This window comes from Erigeron canadensis, chromosome 3, assembly GCF_010389155.1.
Source record: "Erigeron canadensis isolate Cc75 chromosome 3, C_canadensis_v1, whole genome shotgun sequence".
Lineage (NCBI taxonomy): Eukaryota > Viridiplantae > Streptophyta > Magnoliopsida > Asterales > Asteraceae > Erigeron > Erigeron canadensis.
Genome location: NC_057763.1, coordinates 465,932 through 485,980, shown reverse-complemented (window position 1 = coordinate 485,980; position 20,049 = coordinate 465,932). Strand labels below are relative to the sequence as shown.

Genomic DNA, 20,049 nt, shown 5'->3' with positions numbered 1-20,049 from the left:
TAGATTATCCTAAGTCAACGGCCAACAAAACTGTTTCCCGGTCACACCACTTATTTTATCTACTAATTAAAGTTTACAAATATTATTTTTAGACTAATTTACCCAAAATTTAAATTTATTTTAAACTTATCCACCTTACACATTGTTCGAGTACATTTTTAATTAGCACGAATAGTGTCAAGTTAATTAGTATCATGTTAAAATGGGTTAATTTACAGATAACTATTTTTTCATCTAGGACGATCGGATTTTCAATCAAAGGTAAGATCAATAATCATAAAGATGTTTTTATTTAAATAAAAAAACATAAGATTTTATGGTTTATTTTATAGATATATAAACTTTTCTTAAAAATCACTTAATTTTTCAAGTTTGATAAAAACTATTATATTTTTTATAATTTTAATTTTAATTTTGCAAACATTTATTGCAAGTTAAGTAAATTGGAAAAATCAAATAAGCTGAATCAAAATAATCAAAACCCAAATAGCCCAAATTTTATTCAGTTTGGATTATGGATTAACTAATAATTCATCAAAAATTGAAAAACCCGAAACCCATAATCTGATCGATCATCACCCCAACATCTTACTATCACATATGACCATGTATTTCTTAACCAATATTAACGAACTTTTATGACGTAATATATTCATCCCAATATGTTATGTGAGTATCATGCTAGTTTTAAAAAGTGTAAACTTAAACTTATACACTTATAAGTTTAAGACCTAAGATATATTTGAAATTAAAAAACTATATACCAAATCCGTATTAATATCGAAAATATTTATAAAAAGTAAATTGAAACAAATTTAATATATAACAAACCATATAAAAAAATAGTATATGATTGGTCAGACTAACATGAAAAAACAATTAAAAAGTTAGTCGAATGAAGTAAAAAGTTACGAATTTAATATTAAGGAAATTTTGAGCAGTTGTTTTTAACAGTTAGTCGGTAATTAACACCAGGGTTGAAAACATATGAATAAAAACAAAAAAAAAATATTACTAAATTATCAATAAGATTAATATAACTTATTATAAAATTTAAAAATAATAATTAATAAATTTTGTTAGAATAAAAAAGATAAAGAATGTAAGGCAATATTTGTATTATAATTAATTATTTATAACATCATTTAGTATTTTAGTAAAGATATGAAAAAGGAAGATGATAGTAAGTAAAATAATCTAAGGTTACAATTCATTTTTTTTCTTTTTTATCCAATGGTTGTGGGTTTTTTAAGAAAGAATTTAGGATGCACTTTTAAAGATATTGGGAGATGTATTTATTAGTTGCAAATAGGATAGTACTGCCGTAATGCGGTGGTGGCGGCGATGACGGGTGGTGGTGATGGTAGTGGCTAGTGGTGATGATAATTGATGTATCTAAAAGATTAGTAGAGATACTCTAAAGTATAAGAAATTAATGGTGTAATTAATTCATTAAGGGTATGATGATCATTTTGTATCTGTCTTTTTTTTTTTTTAATTTTTAATTTTTTATAACTTTTCAACATAATTGTATAATCTTTATATAGTAGTATAGATATGCTTAGTAAATTAGGCGGACCAAACGGGTTTGAATAACAGTTCAAAACGGGTACGGGTTGAAACGAGCGCAAACCGTTTAAAGGTATTTAATTGTGCATGTATTGACGGCCTTAGAATGATATATACGGTTAGATCCTGCATTGAGGTAAAGACACGGATGATAGATTGGATTGGGCATATATATCTTTTGTTTATGTTTCAGCTTTGGTTTTAGGCCCATGTCTTTAAATAGTTATATTAGTCTAACAGCGACTTGTGTTAAGCCCATGTATTATTGCTTTAGATACCGTAATGGTTTATAGCGTTCAATTTACTTTCATGAGATGCGTCAATGCAGGATCTAACCGTATATATCATTATAAAAATAAGTCGCGTATTAGGTGCAAAAAATAATGAAGTGCAAACACTAACCATGAAAAATAACCACTTACAATTTTAGGGGAGGAGACCAAGGCAATTAAAAAAATAAATAGTCAAAGATTAAAATTTAATACGAATATACAAAGGACATAATTGGTTCGTAATTTCGTGAGTTATAAAAAGATAATTATTGTTTAAACACTTTGTAATATAATCTATGACAATTAAGATGTTTTTTCTTATCCGTAGCAATACCTTCAGCAATAACTTTAGAGTTGATGGGGATTTTATAACAATAGGGGTTTTAGGTAATTGTGGGGTTTTTTTATTAAGGATAATTTCAGAATTCCAGGGATAATGTGTGTGGAGATAGTTTGAATGTAGAGGGTATATTAGGTAATTCAAAGATAGGGAGTCAAATGGGGGAGGGGGTAGTTTGTTTATATAGGTAGTATAGATTAACACGGTGTCCGAGTAATGCAGCGTGGTGGTGACGAGTGACAGCGGTGATTGATTTTGGTGACGACGAGTATTATAGGTTATTGATATTTAAATTTCAGATGTCGAATTCCAAATAACTTCGATCGGTTTTTCAAATTCCGATATTATAAGCACCCCTAATAAATGAATATATGAGACAACTAAATACCATGAAACGAGCGCAAACCGTTTAAAGGTATTTAATTGTGCATGTATTGACGACCTTAGAATGATATATACGGTTAGTGTTTGCACTTCATTATTTTTTGCACTTAATACGCGACTTATTTTTAGAATGATATATACAGTTAGATCCTGCATTGACGCATCTCATGAAAGTAAATTGAACGCTATAAACCATTACGGTATCTAAAGCAATAATACATGGGCTTAACACAAGTCGCTGTTAGACTAATATAACTATTTAAAGACATGGGCCTAAAACCAAAGCTGAAACATAAACAAAAGATATATATGCCCAATCCAATCTATCATCCGTGTCTTTACCTCCCTGCGATTCGCAGTGCAGTCAACCCCACAGGTAAGTGGATAGACTTTTCTTTAATCTTATTTAATTTAATTTCTCTTATCTTAATATTTTCTTAAAATAATAATAATTTTTGATTTAGTAAAAACCAAGTTACATCTGAAGAATAATGGGTAAACTAGCGATCCTTAGTCATACACGATTTATGTTCAATAGCTTCATTAGTCATACACGGTTTTTGTTCAATAGCTTTGGTTTTTCAGCAGGTTTAGAACGTTTGTTATGTACTTTGTTTTTATGTTTTGAGACTTGTATGCTATGTTGGAACCGATCAACTAATTGCTTATTTGCTAGTATGCTTAGTAGTTGTTTTTGTCTATTTATAATTTTATATATTGATCATAACTGTACAAGCAAAAACCTTATACATATGTACTGTTTTACCAGTATATTAGATGGAAAAGATTCATCATGAGACGTCATCCAAAGTTTCACCACAAGTTGGAGAAGATTTTATTAGCAGCATGCCAGAGGATGTAATCGCTAATATTATTGATCGTTTGCCGTTACAAGACGCGGTGAGGACTAGTATTTTGTCAACAAATTGGAGATTTAATTGGACTCTTGTCACCCAACTCATCTTTGATGAAAATTTGTTTTTTAGTTTACATGGACACTTTGATAAAATTAATATTGTTATAAGTAGACTTCTGTTTCATATTAGAGGTGCAGTTACAAAATTTTTCCTGTTTATAAACAATGACATCCAATTAGATGATGAGGATATTCATCATTGGGTTATGTTGTTGTCTAGAATACAAGGATTTAAGGAACTCAGTTTGATGAATTGGCGTGCAACACCGGTTAAGCTGCCTACCCATCTTTTCTCTTGTCTAGAGCTGAAACAGTTGTGCCTTCATAACTGTGTTTTGCCTCCTTTGCCTTATTTTCGTGGTTTTCCAAAGCTATTGAGCTTAACATTGATTAATGTAAGATTTCAAGACCACAAATGTGGAGAATTAATCGCTCAATCCCCCTTACTTGAGACTCTGGAAATTTTGAATAGCGAACTTAAAAGGGATGTGAAATTGGTTGAAATTGCAAAACTCGAAAATGTCAAGATGTTAAGTTTGTCATTGTGTTTGCTTGACAAAATGACCATACCGAGTGTCTTCCAGCATGTGTCTCTTCTTCCAAAACTTCAGGAGCTTTATTTAAGTTTTCGAAACAGCAAGGTAAGGCTAAATTGGGTTTTGGACTCCACTTAAAAGAATTTTGCGACTAGGATTAATTATTGACTACTTTCACCAGTTAAATTGGCTTTTCTATGTACGTTTTTGTAGTTCTTGCCAAATGATGTTGCTAAAAATCCGGTCTTCACCACCTATCCCTTCCTCAAGGCTCTTGATTTAATGAAACTGTATATTGGTAATAATTCCATGTCATCGAGAGATTTTGGGGTTCTTTTTGACCGTGTAAATTTGCAGACCTTTAAAATCAAGGTAAGTGAATAGTTATGTATGATACTGCTCCTCTTGAAAATATCATACATCTCAAATATGCGATGCATATGTTTGAATATTATTTGATCTTGTAGGCTATATACAAGGAGGCTGGCAGAGAGCCTGACACTGTAGTAGACTGCGACCTGATTGAGGAGATGGAGCTTCAGAGTAAGTTGTTAACAAATATCAAGGGCAATATTGAGAATGAAGAATGCTTCGTCAAGTCTATACTTGAACGTTCACCCTTCCTAAACACAATAACTATGGATCCTCATTCTTTCCGGTTTTTCAATGCCGGTGATGTAAAGATTTGGTTTGCTAACAAGCTGTTTAGGTTCCCTCGGGCTTCCCCTGCAGCTGTGATAGCCCTCCGCCCGCTCAAGTAATTTCAACTTCTCGTGTATCTTGTTATTGTTGGTTTGACAATCAAAACATTTGTTCAAATTACTTATTGTATTGTCGTGTGCTCCAGTATTCTTTTTTTATATAGACATTTTTCCTCAGGCAAAAGATGTGGTTTACATTTATGACAGACTCGAATAGCAGGCTCCACTCTACCTTGGAACTGCAGATAATATGCATTTTATTATCCAAAGTGAATGATTTATACTGTGACTTTAATCCACATAAGGAGTATACTATTATTTGTGAGTTTTGAGACTAGGGATTTGATAAGGGGTTTACTAGTAATAGATCCAAGAAACCGGTTGGCATACAAAAGACGAGCTACCGAAATCAAGCAACATTATCCGTTTTTTGAAGGTGTTAACTGGGCTTTGATTCGTTGCACAAGTCCACCTAAAATCCCAAAGGCTGTAGTGATTGAGCACATTGCTTCTCAAGCGATAACCCTTTTGGAGAAATAGGTTGCTGCACACGCAGTTGCACCTGAGAAGAAGGCCTCGGGGAAATATCTTTGAGTTTGTTTTTCTTTTCTAAAACTGTTAAATTATAAAACAAAACTCTTGGTTCAGTTTTGTTTTTTTTTCTTTGTAACTGTTTCTTTGTGGGAAAGTTGAGAATCATGTTATGGTTTTGTTAAAAAAGTGAGATTTTGTGTTTCTTAATGTTAATATGATATACGGATTAATCTGTTTCGTACTACAAGTATTAGAAACCAGGCTTCCATTGTAAGTTGTATAAACGTTATGATGCGTCTCAAAAGGGGTACTCGGGTAGTATTTGAGCAAGAGTTGCTCTGCTTTGACATGCCACAATAATGGTACCTCAATGCGAGATTGCGAGAAACACATATTGATACTCTCATGGTTGAACCTGCACGAAGGGCCGACTATAATGGCTTCAACTCTTCAAAAATTGTAGTTTGAAACGTACTGTTAAGTTCACTTGATGTTTTGAGAAAGATGATTATAGTTTTTTATGATCTACAAAGATTGATGATTTTTGGTATTGTAAACATGGAGCTTGCTGATATGCAAATGCTTTGGGGCTTATAGTATATTGTTTAAACGTATAAAGTTTAAGAGTGAAAATTATAAACATCAGAATGAGAAATAAAAATGCGGTGAGCGTGGATCGAACACGCGACCTTCAGATCTTCAGTCTGACGCTCTCCCAACTGAGCTATCCCCGCTTTTTATCACATTACCAATATCAAATCTCTATAAATGAAATGGATTCTCAGATCAATGTAACTCATCAAATAATAAATACGAGTAGAAGCTATTAAGGTATGCTATGCAATAATCTTATATCCCTTAAACTCAGCTAGGACCGAAGAGAGGACTTTCTAACAAAACTGTTTGTAATGTTCTATGGATATAACAGTTAGATTTAGTTTTATATAAAATCTAGATTTTAACATATTTATCTAGTAACTTATGTTTAGACTTAATGAGTAAAGACAATTTTCATATATATTTGCTTTACATGTCATAAATTGGAATATCATGTTTACTAAGGTTATATTTTTATTAAATTAATAGAAAACAATTGGTATAAAAATCAATCAGTCAATCAAAAAGCTTCAATTTAATCAATCAAAAGCCTCAATTTATTTAAATTATACTTAGCCTATATAATAAACATCTAATCAAAGACTCAAATTATCTATTAATTGTCCGTTATATGCAAATATGACTTAACACATATAGGCTCTTCTTGATTGTAAGTACTTAGAGAAATTGGTGTCTAGCTAGTTACTTTCCAACATGTCAAGATCTCATGGGACTCTAGAGTTGGATGCGTAAATCCATCCACGACTCGAGAACTCTCATGTGTGTCCCCGTGTAGTTTATTTGACGTTAGTTTAAAAAATATCATTACTAACATGTGTTCGGGGTAACAGTTTTAAGACAAAAAAGAGTTTCAGGGTCATGGATGAATTTGAAATCTAATTAAAAGTCCACGTGAAATTTTATTGACGTGTCAAGTCACATTAGCATTTAATAGAAGATTAGAAGATGACTAATGGTAAAACTAATTATATTTTCCAATTTGATTGATTTTTATAATGTAATTCGTGAAATTTAACTAGATAATTTTCTTAAACAATTAAATAAAAATGCTACTTCTTCTACAAGTGATTTTTAATATAAACAAGTCTTTCATCAACAAATTATAAGAAATTTGTCTTTAAACCCCTTTACTTTTCTATGAAATTTGTTTTTAAGAAATAGTATTAAATAGTATGATTTGTTTTAGTCTTAGTTAGTGTTGTAAAACTCGGCCGATACAACCGATTTAATCGAATCAGATCGTGTATCGGTCGACTGATGATACGAGTTTGCCATATTCGGTCTGAAAATTGGTCAGGGTTTCAGACTCGGCTCAACTTGGTCAAGACTCGGTTGTATCGGTCAAGTCGGTTGTATCGATCAAGACTTAGCTGTATCAGATCAGGTCAACCTAAGTCAAACTTTTTTTTTTCTTCTTTTTAATGCTTTTATGAATTGTTTCTTAATAATTATGTTTAAGTTTAAAAATTATGTTATGTTTAAGTTTGAAATTATATATATATTTTTAACTTTATCTTACATATAATTTTAAAAACTATTATTTTATATATGAAAAAATCCACTATTCACCGATTCGATTATGATCCGATTTTTGAAAATTCTTGACTCTCCCCTCGCCAATCCGATCCTGATTCCCGAGTTTGTCTTAGTCAATGTTGTGTAACTTGGCTGATACAACTGATTTCACCGAGTCGGATTGTATATCAGCCATCTGGCAGTATGAGTTTGTCATACTCGGTTTGAAAATCGGCCAGGGTTCTAGAATTGGGTCAACTTGGTCAAGACTCGGCTGGATCGGTTAAAACTTGGCTGTATCGGATCAGGTCAACCAAAGTCAAACTTTTTTTTTTTTAAAGATTTTATAAATTATGTTATTTTTTCTAGACAATTATGTTTAAGTTGAAAAATTATGTTATGTTTAAATTTGAAGTTTTTTTATATATATATTTAAGTTTTTCTTACATATAATTTGAAAAACTATTATTTAATACATAAAAATTCACTATTCATCATCTCGATCTGATTTCAAAAAAATCCTGACTCTCTTCCTCTACGATCCGATCCCAATTGCCGAGTTCCGCATCCTTTGTCTTAGTCGATATAAAAACATATATAAGGACTACTTTGTGAACCCAAAGAAATGTTGAGGGACAACATCTGTAACCTCACCGTTGTTTTTCATGATGTGTCAACCCCCCTCTCTGTAGCTTTCCACCTCCATCTACGCCTTCATTTCATTATTTTCATAAATAAATGAAAAAATAATAATAGCCCACAAAACAGGTGGGGGGTATTGATAAATGCAGCCACAACTTTTGAATAAATGTAACAAATTTATTATCTTTTAGGTTTTTTTTTTAGGATTTGGATTCAAGATTCATTGATTGGCTTCACAATACAAAAATGGTGATCATATCACAAGATATGATTAAAGAATTCCAGATTTTAACGGAATCAAGTTTGTTCCTTTTTCTTTTTTTTTTTCCTTCATTTTTTATCCTTTATAAAATTTTTTTACTGCTAGTTTGATTTGACATTTTCATTCTTGTTTCAGTTGATGTGCCACTCAAGGATACATTTGAGGTATTTTTTCTTTTCCCTTTATTTTAATGGTTCTGTTGGGTGATTTTTTGATTGTTTTTATGTTGATCTGAACAAGTTTATTTTTGATTAAGTGGGGGTGTTTGGCCTACCTTGTTTTCAACTTGAAGCCATGATATAAAACCAAGCTTATCAAAAATAAGGCATAAGCTTTGAAAATAACTTGTAAGATATATGAGCTTTTTTTTTTTGCTATGCCACACACCATATAGGAAGTCAAAGTTTTAGTCTTTTTTTGCTCAAATATATGACCTTCAAGATTGAAACTTTTTTTGTATTTTGGTAGTGGTTTTAATATGTCATTGTCACATTTCTGTTTTTTAGTTGGATGGGTTACTTCAAGTTAAAAAAAAATAAAAAAGAAAGGATCTTTGCTATATTAATCTATTACTATTAAAAAAGAAAAATAATCTTTGTCTTGTTGAGTGTAATATTGGATAATTAAATGGTCCCACATAGTAACTATATAAGGCTATCTCCAATGGGGTGCCCTTGGGTGCCCTTAGGTGTCCTTGGATATCCTTTGCCATTGAAGCTTGTCCAAAAATAAGGATTTTTTGAAGGATGCCCTTATCTAAGGGCATGCCCTTACTTGTCCTTACCTAATATATTTTTGTTTTTAGTGGAGGTAAAAGGATATGTAAGGATGTTTGTATGGTTGGAAATAAAATTATAAAATTTGAAGGATTTGTAAGGATGTATAAGGATTTGTAAGGATTTATAAGGATTTGTAAGGATATGATGTGGCAGCTCAAGGACGCCTAAAGGCGTCCTTAGCATTGGAGATAGCCTAAGTGAACTTTGATGGAATGGGATATTTATAAGCCTGTTAACTATATTGGTTCGAGAAATTACGTGAAGTATATGATTTTTTGAATAGGGTACCTAGTATTATCTATATTGGGACATAGATGGATGTATATGCGTTCATAGGCATGTGCAAAGGACTAAATTATAGTTAATTGTTTGTTTTCAGAATCTGCATCAAGGATATGAAACTGAGGCTTTGATCCGATTTCTGAAAGCAAGAGATGGGAATATCTCCAAGGCCCATAAGATGGTCAGCTTAAATCCATTTGTTGAAGTTCCGTCTGCTATTTTGTTAGAGTTCCAATCATGAGTTATTTTTTAATATTTTTTTGCAGCTTGTTGATTGCTTAAATTGGAGAATCCAAAATGAGATTGATGATATATTGTCGGTGAGTTTGCAATATAGTTATGTTAAGCTCCAAGTATCCTCTTTTATGCTTAATTCTATCATGTTTTTTGCAACTTGCATTTTGTTTCCATATTTGATCATACATTACCCGTGAGTCTGTACTATCGTTATGTGAATCTATGTTTGACTTGAAAGCTACGCACGATAATTTTTGTAAATTTGGAAAGGAACATCTGGTTTTAAATGTAGATATTCACAGTTGTCAGGGATGAAAAGTGACAAGATCATGGAAAATATTAAATATGCATGTTTTACATGTTGATAAACAGTTCCAGTCATTTATCTTATTTCTAAGTTTTTACTTGTTTATGCAGAAACCAATCGTTCCGATTGACTTCTATAGAGGAGTCCGTGATTCACAGCTTATAGGAATGTCCGGATACACAAAAGAGGTACTCATTATAACGAGAGCTAGTTTTGTTAGTTCTATGTTATGGCATATAGCTTCCAGCAATTATCTCATTTATATTAACTTTATGCGCTCAATGGTAATATAGTTCATCTAAAAGAACATTACATATGTCAATACTTTTCTAATATATAATAAAGGGTATTTATGAAAGTTTCCAATGTGATCTGCGCTGACTCTTCTTTTTATTTTCTGCCGAAGGGGCGACCAGTTATTGCTGTTGGCGTAGGTCTCAGCACATACGATAAGGCATCGGTAAGAAATTCACGAGTTTACCATAGGAATTGCATTGACTTGTTCTTAAACTCTTGTTTGGTTGAATAAGTTGGTTTATAAGAGTTTTAACTTATTGTTTAATATTCACCACTTCAAATTTTGTTCCATTTTAGATTCATTACTATGTTCAGTCGCATATTCAGATAAATGAGTACAGAGACCGGATTATATTGGTAAGTTTTCAAGTATGCTTGGATTGTTTGAAGGTGGCTAAGGTTTCCGAATGGGCTGACTTTTTACATGATATATTTTTAGCCAGATGCAACTAAGAAGTTTGAGCGTCATATAAGCACATGCATCAAAATTCTGGATATGACCGGGCTAAAAATTTCACAACTTAGTCAGCTTAAGGTACTTTGGAAAAGACTTCACATTATTTTTGTACAATATAAAGTCTCTTAGTTGGCTAGTGTCCTGTTAATGCATGCCAGCAAATCAGCAATTTTGAACTGATAAAGTAGCCCTTGAATTTAATGAAACATGCCCAGGAATTACAACTCTTATTTTTGACATTCATTATATAATAAATATCAGAATGTCAGAGTTCTATAGAATGCTTTCTTAATGATAACATATTTAAGGAAATCCACAGCCCTATCAATATTGATGTATCATCAACCTTTTCGTAACTATTACAATGTGAAAATACATATTTGTAACCTGAATGCATTTCCAAAACAGGAATGTTGTTATTTAGTAAGGCAGGAGTAGTCGAATTTGAGGTTTTTTGTTTCTTTTTTAGTTATTATAACAAAATCTTATAACTTCGGAAGCAATTCATTCTGGCCCGATCTATTGCAGCTATTGACGGTTATATCTACCATTGATGACTTGAACTATCCTGAGAAGACCGACACCTACTACATTGTCAATGCTCCCTATATATTTTCAGCATGCTGGAAGGTTCATCATATTTCCAGATCCTCATTCTAAAACGAGTTTTGTTTTTTGCTTCTTTTCTGGTCATTTGCCTGATAATATAATTCTCGTAGGTCGTGAGGCCTCTTCTGCAAGAAAGAACAAGGAAGAAAGTTCAGGTGCTTTCAGGTTGTGGAAGAGATGAATTGCTGAAGGTAAATTTCATTATCTTTATCTACTCTTGGGAAGGGTTAATTGCGTGACATGTAAAACCAACTATTTTCTTGCTACTTTAGGTCACCAAATCATCACCTTATTTTATGTAGCCCCGTGAACTATTATCCTCTTGTTATTCAACTCCATGTTTCACCGGTTGACATGAATACTTGGATGAGAACAAAATGATAATAAATTGCCTCAGTAAGTACATAGCTAAAAACATTGGTTATTTAAATTAGCAACAAAGTGATGGTGCCTACACCATGCAAATAAACCTTTTGGGAGTTGAAACTTAACATTGTTACTTGAAATGGCAGATAATGGATTATGATTCTCTCCCCCATTTTTGTAAAAGAAAAGGCAGTGGATCTGGATCATCGCGACACTCTAGACACAATAGTAGTGACGATAATTGCTTCTCGCTTAGCCATGGTTTCCACCAGGAGCTCTATAAATATATCCACCAGCAAGCTGAGGCCCTGGAGTCCCCAGCAGCCCCGATCAAGCATAAATCGTTCCATGTGGCTTTCCCTGAACCTGATCCTGATGATGAAAAGATTGCACAGACTATAGAATCTGAGCTCCAAAAGTTTAGTGACCAAGATGGAGTTGCTGATGACCTAGACGACCTAAAGATAAATGAAGATAAAGAAAAGAAATGAAAAGTCTCTATATAATCCGGCGGTGTATAATGGCAGCAATGGTGGCTGCATTTAAGGATTATAAGTTACTGAAATGTTGACATTTTGTTGTATCTTTATAATTTTCTTTCATGATGTCAAGTCTTTTGGCTTTCCTCCTTTTCTCTCCCTTCAAAGTTAGATGTCAAAATCAATTTTTTGGATGAATGTAATAGAGGGAGCAGATAAAAAAAATTGTCGATACCTTTTACAAGTTTTTGATCACTCGTAACATGTTGATGTACTATATAGAAATCGATTCGGACTTTTAAAGTCTGGGATCTTTAGCTTCAGGCTTGAATAGTCTTTCAAGAAATATGGTTTCCAAAGTTCAAATACTATCCAATTTAACGTACTTTTTTTCCAACCTGAAAATCATAGAATTTGTATTCATTGACCAACGGTATCAATCTGTTTTTTTTTTTTTTTTTTCCTTTTTAGTTTAGGTTCAATTTGCGGTTACCATTGAACTAGCGAGGTGAACTTTAATATGTTGTCGCTTCACCTTTATGGTTTTACTTGTACATGGTTGCATTCAAAGCCAGGGGCGGAACTACCTTCAATGTAGGGGTAGCCTAGGCTATGGATTCGTTTAATCCATGTGGTAAGTTGTGTTTTAGTGTTAAGGGTCAAAACAATATTAGATATCAGTGAATGTAGCTACCTCTGAATTTTCAAAAGATCTTGAAAAATGTAACTTATGAAATCTGTTCCTGCATCTGAACGGATAATGGAAACTACGAGAAGTATCAAAAACTCTTTAAAGTATATAAAATAGCCAAAAGTTCTTAAAAAGCCAAAAAATCTTAAATATCGTCGCAATCTAGTCATTGTCGTTTCATCTCATACATATACAAGGTCACATTATTATTATTATTATTTTGATACGGATAACCTTTGATCCAATTTCTGCCAGTGTTTAAGGCGTTTTAAAGTTATGTTAGATTTGTATCTTGTACATGACTTGGCGATAGTCCATGGTTCAGACTTTTCAAAAGCAGAAACAGTACATCAGTTACAAATGACAAATTAAATGGCACAACTTGAAACCTTCAGTTACCCATCATCAATGCAAGTAAAATAACATATATATATAACAGCTTGATCGGAGCTACTTTCACAGACAATGGGGTTCTCCATAGCAGCAGCTGTGGCTGCATTTACAGGACTAATTGGCCAAGTAGGTTTGTGTTTCTGGTGTCGACCTTTTCGCAATCGTATACGCCAGCTTATCGATTGTCTACGACATCCCCACCCTCCACCCCCTCGTCCGGTCACAGCAGACAATATCTTCAAAGCTATTAAAGAAATGAATAATTAGAGGGAAGCCTTAATTTGTCGTCTTCTGAATTAGTATTCTCATAATGTAAGCTTTCAGTTTATTTGCTTAATGTCAGTAGTTTTATATCGAAGACACTACTATGATTTTCTTCTTGTTGGAAAAAGTGAGTATTTTCCTAACTTTGGACATCGATAAATATATGATAGAATGACATATATTGAGAACCTTTTGATGTGTGTGTAGTCTCTGGCCTAAGACTATACAATAAATTAAGACATGTCCAAATTGAGTTAAAAGTGAATGAATGTCAATCTCAAAGGTGTGTAAATTACAAAATTAGAAGTAAAACTTCCTAAGGTATGATTTATGTATATCATAATTATGTGCAAGTTGAAAGTCAAATTCACTAATACGTATTCCATAACGTATAATAAATTGCATTTAACATTACACCAATTTATTGATATTGATTATGAAATGAGTTTCATTTCTATTTGGTGTGTATAAAAGGACCATTTTGGTTCTTGGAAGAATATATGAAAAATATATATGAATTATATGAGAAAATTACACACATAGAAAACTCACTATAATTCTCTGAAACAACATCCCATCCCTGTGTTCCGTTCATCTCTCAGGCAAGTGTTTAAGTCCGGCAGTACTCTGATTTGAGCCGGTGTACCCTGGGAACGGACGACGAATCTGTTTAAGGGAATTGTGTCAAACACAAGCCCGGTTCCTTTACGATTATTGTTACTGTTTTGTTATCTTCTGCAGGATTAGAACCCGTTGTTGATCATATTCGGTTTCACATCATTTTCTTGTTATTTTACTTTGCTTATTTATTTTATTGTATTATAATTAGTAAAAAAAAAAAATGACAAGTATTTTATTCAGAATTTCCAACAAACTTAAACAGATTGGTATAATAACAATTCGTGTTATTAACTTGTTCCGGTTTTCTCTCAGAATGGAATCTCAACCCATGTTCTCTATTATTCCCACTACTGGTGTTCCCACTTCTGGTGTCTCTGCAGCTCTTGCTGTGTCTGCGATTATGACATCTGCTGTCTCTGTTACCTCCATGGTAGTTCCACCATTGCCTACTGCGGTGGCAACTCAGGCCGAGAAACCTGAGAAGTTTGATGGTGGGAACTTCAAACGTTGGCAACAAAAGATGTTCTTTTACTTGACAACGTTGAACCTTGCTAGGTTCCTGACTGAAACCGCTCCCCAAGTCTCTGAAGGGGAGATGGATGCTCAAATTGTGAGCGCGATTCAAGCTTGGAATCATTCTGAATTTTTGTGCCGCAACTATGTCTTGAATGGCATGGTGGACTCGCTCTATAATGTTTATTGCAAAATTAAGACTGCCAAAGAATTATGGGAGTCATTAGAGCGTAAGTATAAAACAGAGGATGCTGGCACCAAGAAATTTGTGGTGGCTAAATTCTTGGATTTCAAGATGGTTGATTCAAAGACTGTCATGAGCCAAATTCAAGATTTGCAGATTATGCTCCATGAAATTCATGCTGAAGGAATGACACTGAGCGAGACATTCCAAGTTGCTTGCATGATAGAGAAACTGCCACCAAGTTGGATTGATTTTAAGAATTATCTCAAGCATAAGAGAAAGGAGATGACCATTGAAGATCTCGTTGTTCGTCTTCGTATTGAAGAAGACAACAAAATTGCTCAAAAGCAAAGCTATGTCCCAAACTCAGCAAAGGCTAATGTTGTTGAAAGTGGTCAATCTTCACGTGGTAACAAAGGCAAGGGACTGGTTGAGAAGAAAGGCAAAGGAAAAGGTGTACCCTGAAACAACATCCCATTCCTGTGTTCCGTTCATCTCTCAGGCAAGTGTTTAAGTCCGGCAGTACTCTGCTTTGAGCCGATGTACCCTGGGAACAGACGACGAATCTGTTTAAGGGAATTGTGTCAAACACAAGCCCGGTTCCTTTACGATTATTGTTACTGTTTTGTTATCTTCTACAGGATTAGAACCCGTTGTTGATCATATTCGGTTTCACATCATTTTCTTGTTATTTTACTTTGCTTATTTATTTTATTGTATTATAATTAGTAAAAAAAAAAATGACAAGTATTTTATTCAGGATTTCCAACACTTCTTTGATTTTGAATTTATATTAAAACGCTACTCATACAAAACAAGTAGCATTACATGTCTGGGTTCTGAAAATGTCTGTCATTTGTGAAGAGTAAATAGATAACAGTTGAGATGTATACCCTCTTACTTTTACTTAATATAAAATTTACCATTATTTGAATAGCCCGCATTTCTTAGTGATAATCTAAAATATTTGAACAGCCCTTCTGAGACAATGGCAGAAGTAAGAGAAGAGAGTGCTATTTACAGTGGTGGGGGGTTCATCCTTACTTAACATCACATGCGACTTTGGTCGAGAGCAACGCCCCAGACTCACTAGTATGGCAAAGCCCTAGGCTAGCGATTGACTTAGACGCAATAGCCTGTTTGAATAGAATTGTAAACCGCCCTATCGCTACACCTGATCTGTTTACTTACTCTTATGCCGCTAACACGCCCCTTTGTCAAATAGTAAACTTCTGATCGACTTCCGCCGGGTTGGTTGCTTGCTTCCAAAGCCCTAAGCAAGAGGTCCCATACTGTCCTGTCCTGAACGAGAACGCAAACTCAAACAATTAGCTTTACTTTAGCTGCATAGACAGTTTTACCGACCTAACAAGAAACTACAGCTGGAATCCTGTTATCCTATATATTCCTATGATGAAGGCTCAATTGTTTGAAAAAAGTGGATTATCATATAGGAAAAAAGTGATACTACTACTTATAAGTCGAGTGACCCTAACAACTGCTTAACTGATCTTATCTCTACTACTTAATTATAAAAAAATACCCCATATCTTATACTTTTCTTTTCTTTTCATTAAATTAAAAAAATTTCAATAAAACAATCATAATCTTAATCTTAATATATACTAAAAGACAACTGATCTAATCTCAGTTAATCAATCACAACTTTCAATTTTTTTAAAATTAATTAAATTAACACATGTCTAAATTAATTTACACTTTTTGGTTTTTCAAAACTAATATACATTTTGAACCTAATTTAAAAGTGATAAATACTTTATTGCATAATGTTAATCTAATAACAAAATATTATTAAAAGTTAAGGAGGTTACATATTTATATCAATATTTTATTTTATATTATAAACTATAATCAAATTAATTGTAATATTGTTGTTATTAGTAATTGTAATCAGACTATAATTAAGATAATCATTGTTGTTATTAGCAATTATAATCAAATTATATTTAGGATACATATTCTTCTTATATAAACTGAAACCTACAAATAGAATCACAACAGACAAAATTATTGTAAACCCCACTAACTAGCTGTTACTTTTATAGTTCTTAACAATCATGATTAACGAAAATAAAATTATTTTTTTACAAGACATCAATGAGAACTCGGTCAATTAGGTAATCAAAGTTACACTACTACAAATTTTGAGGAATAGAGACCGGTTAAAAGAATAGAAACCGGTGTTTCTCTAAAAGAGTGGTCTATAAACATTAACAACCGGTCTCTATTGGCAGGAAGGAATAGAGACCGGTTATGAAAAGTATAGAGACTGGATGAGTATAAAACAGGTGGTCTGTAAACTTTAAAAAGAATAGAGACCGGTTGTTCTCTACCCAAACGGTCTCTATTCCTCATATAAAAGGCATGCACCTAACATGCAGCCATACCCACAACGTCTTTTTTGCCAAAAAGAATAGAGACCGGTTTGTTTGTAATTAACCGGTCTCTATTCATCTATTTTGACTACTTCTTCCTCATAATTCTCAACAGAAGACCATATATCGTGCTGCAACTTTTTTTTTTATGAAGCCTTCTTAATTTCTTCTTCCTCATTTCTCATAATTCTTCTTTTTTCTTTTTAATCTCTTTCAAAAATTCAATATAACTACACCCAATACCAACCATAATTATCACAAACAACAAAATTTATTATACTTCAATAGTTATAATAACCTCTAGTGTTATTTTGATGTCAAAGGTATATTATTATATATAGTTATAAATCAATCTTATATAATTCTCTATGAATATATTATCTTTTACATATATTATTTGTATTGTGTGATATAAAATTGTATTTTTATTTTAATTAGGTGGTTTTTCAAATTTATAGGTTCATTTGAAGATTCTTGCAGTATAAATTTAGCTAGTGGATTCGCAAGAGGTATATTTATATCACAGCCTATATAACTTACGAATAATTATTTATTTATGTTAATTAATTTATCATGTCATGCATTCATATAGTATAGGGTCCACACCGTATGCCTTAGGTTTATACCCGTCCAAAGTTAACCTATTAGAGGTTAACTTTGGATTGTCCCCATTTGGGACTGCTTTTTGAATACTTTGTCTCATTTAGGATGTGAATGACGTGTTAACAAATTGTGTGTTTAAGGAAAAATTGGCACCATTTTCCCTTGCTCCTTCGGGTTGGCGTTTTATACGCTTACTTGGGGAGTTAAGGGGAAATGCTGTCAATTTTTCCTTATACACTCAATTTGTTAACATGTCACTCACATATGAGACAAAGTATTCAAAAAGTGGGTTAGGATGACTACCTACAATAATCCAACCGTACGTTACACGTATCATATCATACATGCATTTTATTAAAACATGTTACTTTATATTTATACAGATGGAGCGTAGACGTAGATGGATGTATGAGATAACAAGGCATTCTGAAGAGTTTGATAATGGATTGACTGAATTTATGAAAGTTGCTGAAGAGAATCGGAAGAAGAATTGTAGAGAAAAAATTTGTTGTCCTTGTAAAAGTTGTCAAAATTTAAATTGGTTTTGTGATGCTATACAAGTTAGTGCACATATTATAAGTAATGGGTTTATGAGAGACTATGTTTGTTGGTATATGCATGGAGAAAAAATTGTCGGGGAAAATTCTAGTGTTTCTTTATTTAATCGGGTTAATAGTGATGAAAACGATGATTTGTACAATAATGACAATGGTAATAATGACAATGGTGATGATAACAATATTGGTGATAATGACAATGGTGAAAATATAGATAATATGTTTAATGATGTGGAGGGTGATATTGATGAACATGATCATGATGAATTTCAACAACTGTTAGCTGATTCAAAAACAAAAGTGTATGACGGTTGTAAATATTCCAAGCTTTCTGCTGTGATGGAATTGTTAAACTTAAAAGCCGATTATGGATGGAGTGATATAGGTTTTACAAAAATTTTGGAGTTCATGCATAACTTGCTCCCTACAGGCAATAAGTTGCCAAGAACAACATACCGTGCCAAAAAGTTGATTTGTCCGATGGGGTTGATAAAAAAAAGAATACATGCACAGTTGGTATTAGAGAAGGGATACGTGACTATAAGGAAACTCGAAATAGGAAGACAAAGGACCAGATAATAGAAGAAACTCTTGCTAGTTTAACAGATAGAGTTCACAATGTTGAGGGGGTTGTCGCTGTGATAAGTAAATCTCAGACAAATACGCCCGAAGGAGCATCGGGTATGATGAGAAGCTGTGGGTCTCCAATGTTCGGGAGCAATGATACACAAGTCTTTTTCTCTTATCACAATTATTTTCCCTTCCCCACTTAAACAACTATTATACTGTTGGATTTCGGTTGCAAAAAACATTTTCTGATATGTATATATAGTCCAACTACTACTGCTACGGTTAGTTACTATTAATATAGATTAGCGTCAAAGTGAAACACCATTTGCTGATATGTATATATAGTCCAACTATATATTAAAATTAGAACTATGTATAATAAGACCACCAATAACAATATAGCATATATTTTTGTACATCTGTTTCCCATTTTCTGAAAGGGTATTAACAATAGTCTTGTTCATCTCTTTATCTATTTATTATAAAGTATATATATATATATATAGACTACTGTACGTTTGTAGAACAAAACTGTTACTCCTTTCTAAAATTATGCTTTTTGATCATTTTTACCCCAAATATACTTACATGTCAACTGTTTTATAGGAACGCAAAAATTGTTACTTGTTGGTACCCCATGTAGTTACTAGAGAATTTATTTGTGCACAAGGGGTCTTATGGACGGGGTCAGACATGTTACATGGGTCACGAATGTTGGATGGGTATGCGAAGGTGCAATTGGACACTGTTGATAAGGACTATACTTTTCTTGATCTACCGGTGCCTAGTGATGAACATTTTAAACTTGCGGATGCTATTGGCAGCTTCATTCAGTGGCCCAAATCACGAATCAAGGTACTACTTATACAAAACTACAAGCCTGTCCTCTATAGTAGTCTTTTAGTGAAGTTTGTAACTAGTGGTTTTTGTTAATAGCCATGTGGTCAACCATCTTCAACACCCGACCAAAGAGATGTTAGATCTTCTTCCTCTAAAAATTCTACTTCAAGAATACCAGCAACTAGGACTTGTGGTGATGCATCGGTAAACATAAGAACCCTAAACTTAATATATATTAAGCATGAAAATATATATTGTAGTAATATTTGTTTGCGTTACTATTAATACTTATTCGTAGCCATCTTCTGCTCCATC

General features: G+C 32.9%; 2 protein-coding genes and 1 non-coding gene across 6 annotated transcripts; 2 read left to right on the top strand and 1 right to left on the bottom strand.

Annotated features, from left to right (window-relative positions):
- The first annotated feature begins 2,857 nt into the window (after positions 1-2,857).
- LOC122590976 (F-box/FBD/LRR-repeat protein At1g13570-like) lies at positions 2,858-4,902 on the top strand. Of its 4 annotated transcripts, none has more exons than XM_043763152.1 (5): positions 2,858-2,941; positions 3,335-3,465; positions 3,702-4,122; positions 4,231-4,389; positions 4,485-4,902. In XM_043763152.1, exons 3-5 carry the CDS (start codon positions 3,730-3,732, stop codon positions 4,776-4,778), a joined length of 846 nt encoding a protein of 281 aa, XP_043619087.1. In that variant the 5' UTR covers positions 2,858-2,941; positions 3,335-3,465; positions 3,702-3,729; the 3' UTR covers positions 4,779-4,902. The 4 variants fall into 4 exon arrangements, with proteins under 4 accessions (XP_043619087.1, XP_043619088.1, XP_043619086.1 ...); XM_043763151.1 differs by lacking the exon at positions 2,858-2,941 and adding an exon at positions 2,980-3,060; XM_043763153.1 differs by lacking the exon at positions 3,702-4,122.
- A 1,011-nt stretch (positions 4,903-5,913) lies between these two features.
- TRNAF-GAA lies at positions 5,914-5,986 on the bottom strand. Its single transcript has one exon. It is a non-coding gene; the product is annotated as a tRNA-Phe (tRNA).
- Positions 5,987-7,972: 1,986 nt separating this feature from the next.
- On the top strand, positions 7,973-12,269 carry LOC122593161 (SEC14 cytosolic factor). The gene is made up of 11 exons (XM_043765531.1): positions 7,973-8,328; positions 8,425-8,453; positions 9,448-9,531; positions 9,617-9,670; positions 10,005-10,082; positions 10,301-10,354; positions 10,489-10,548; positions 10,631-10,726; positions 11,177-11,278; positions 11,368-11,448; positions 11,770-12,269. The coding sequence occupies exons 1-11, from the start codon at positions 8,274-8,276 to the stop codon at positions 12,112-12,114; spliced, it is 1,038 nt and encodes a 345-aa protein (XP_043621466.1). The 5' UTR covers positions 7,973-8,273; the 3' UTR covers positions 12,115-12,269.
- The last annotated feature ends 7,780 nt before the right edge of the window (positions 12,270-20,049 follow it).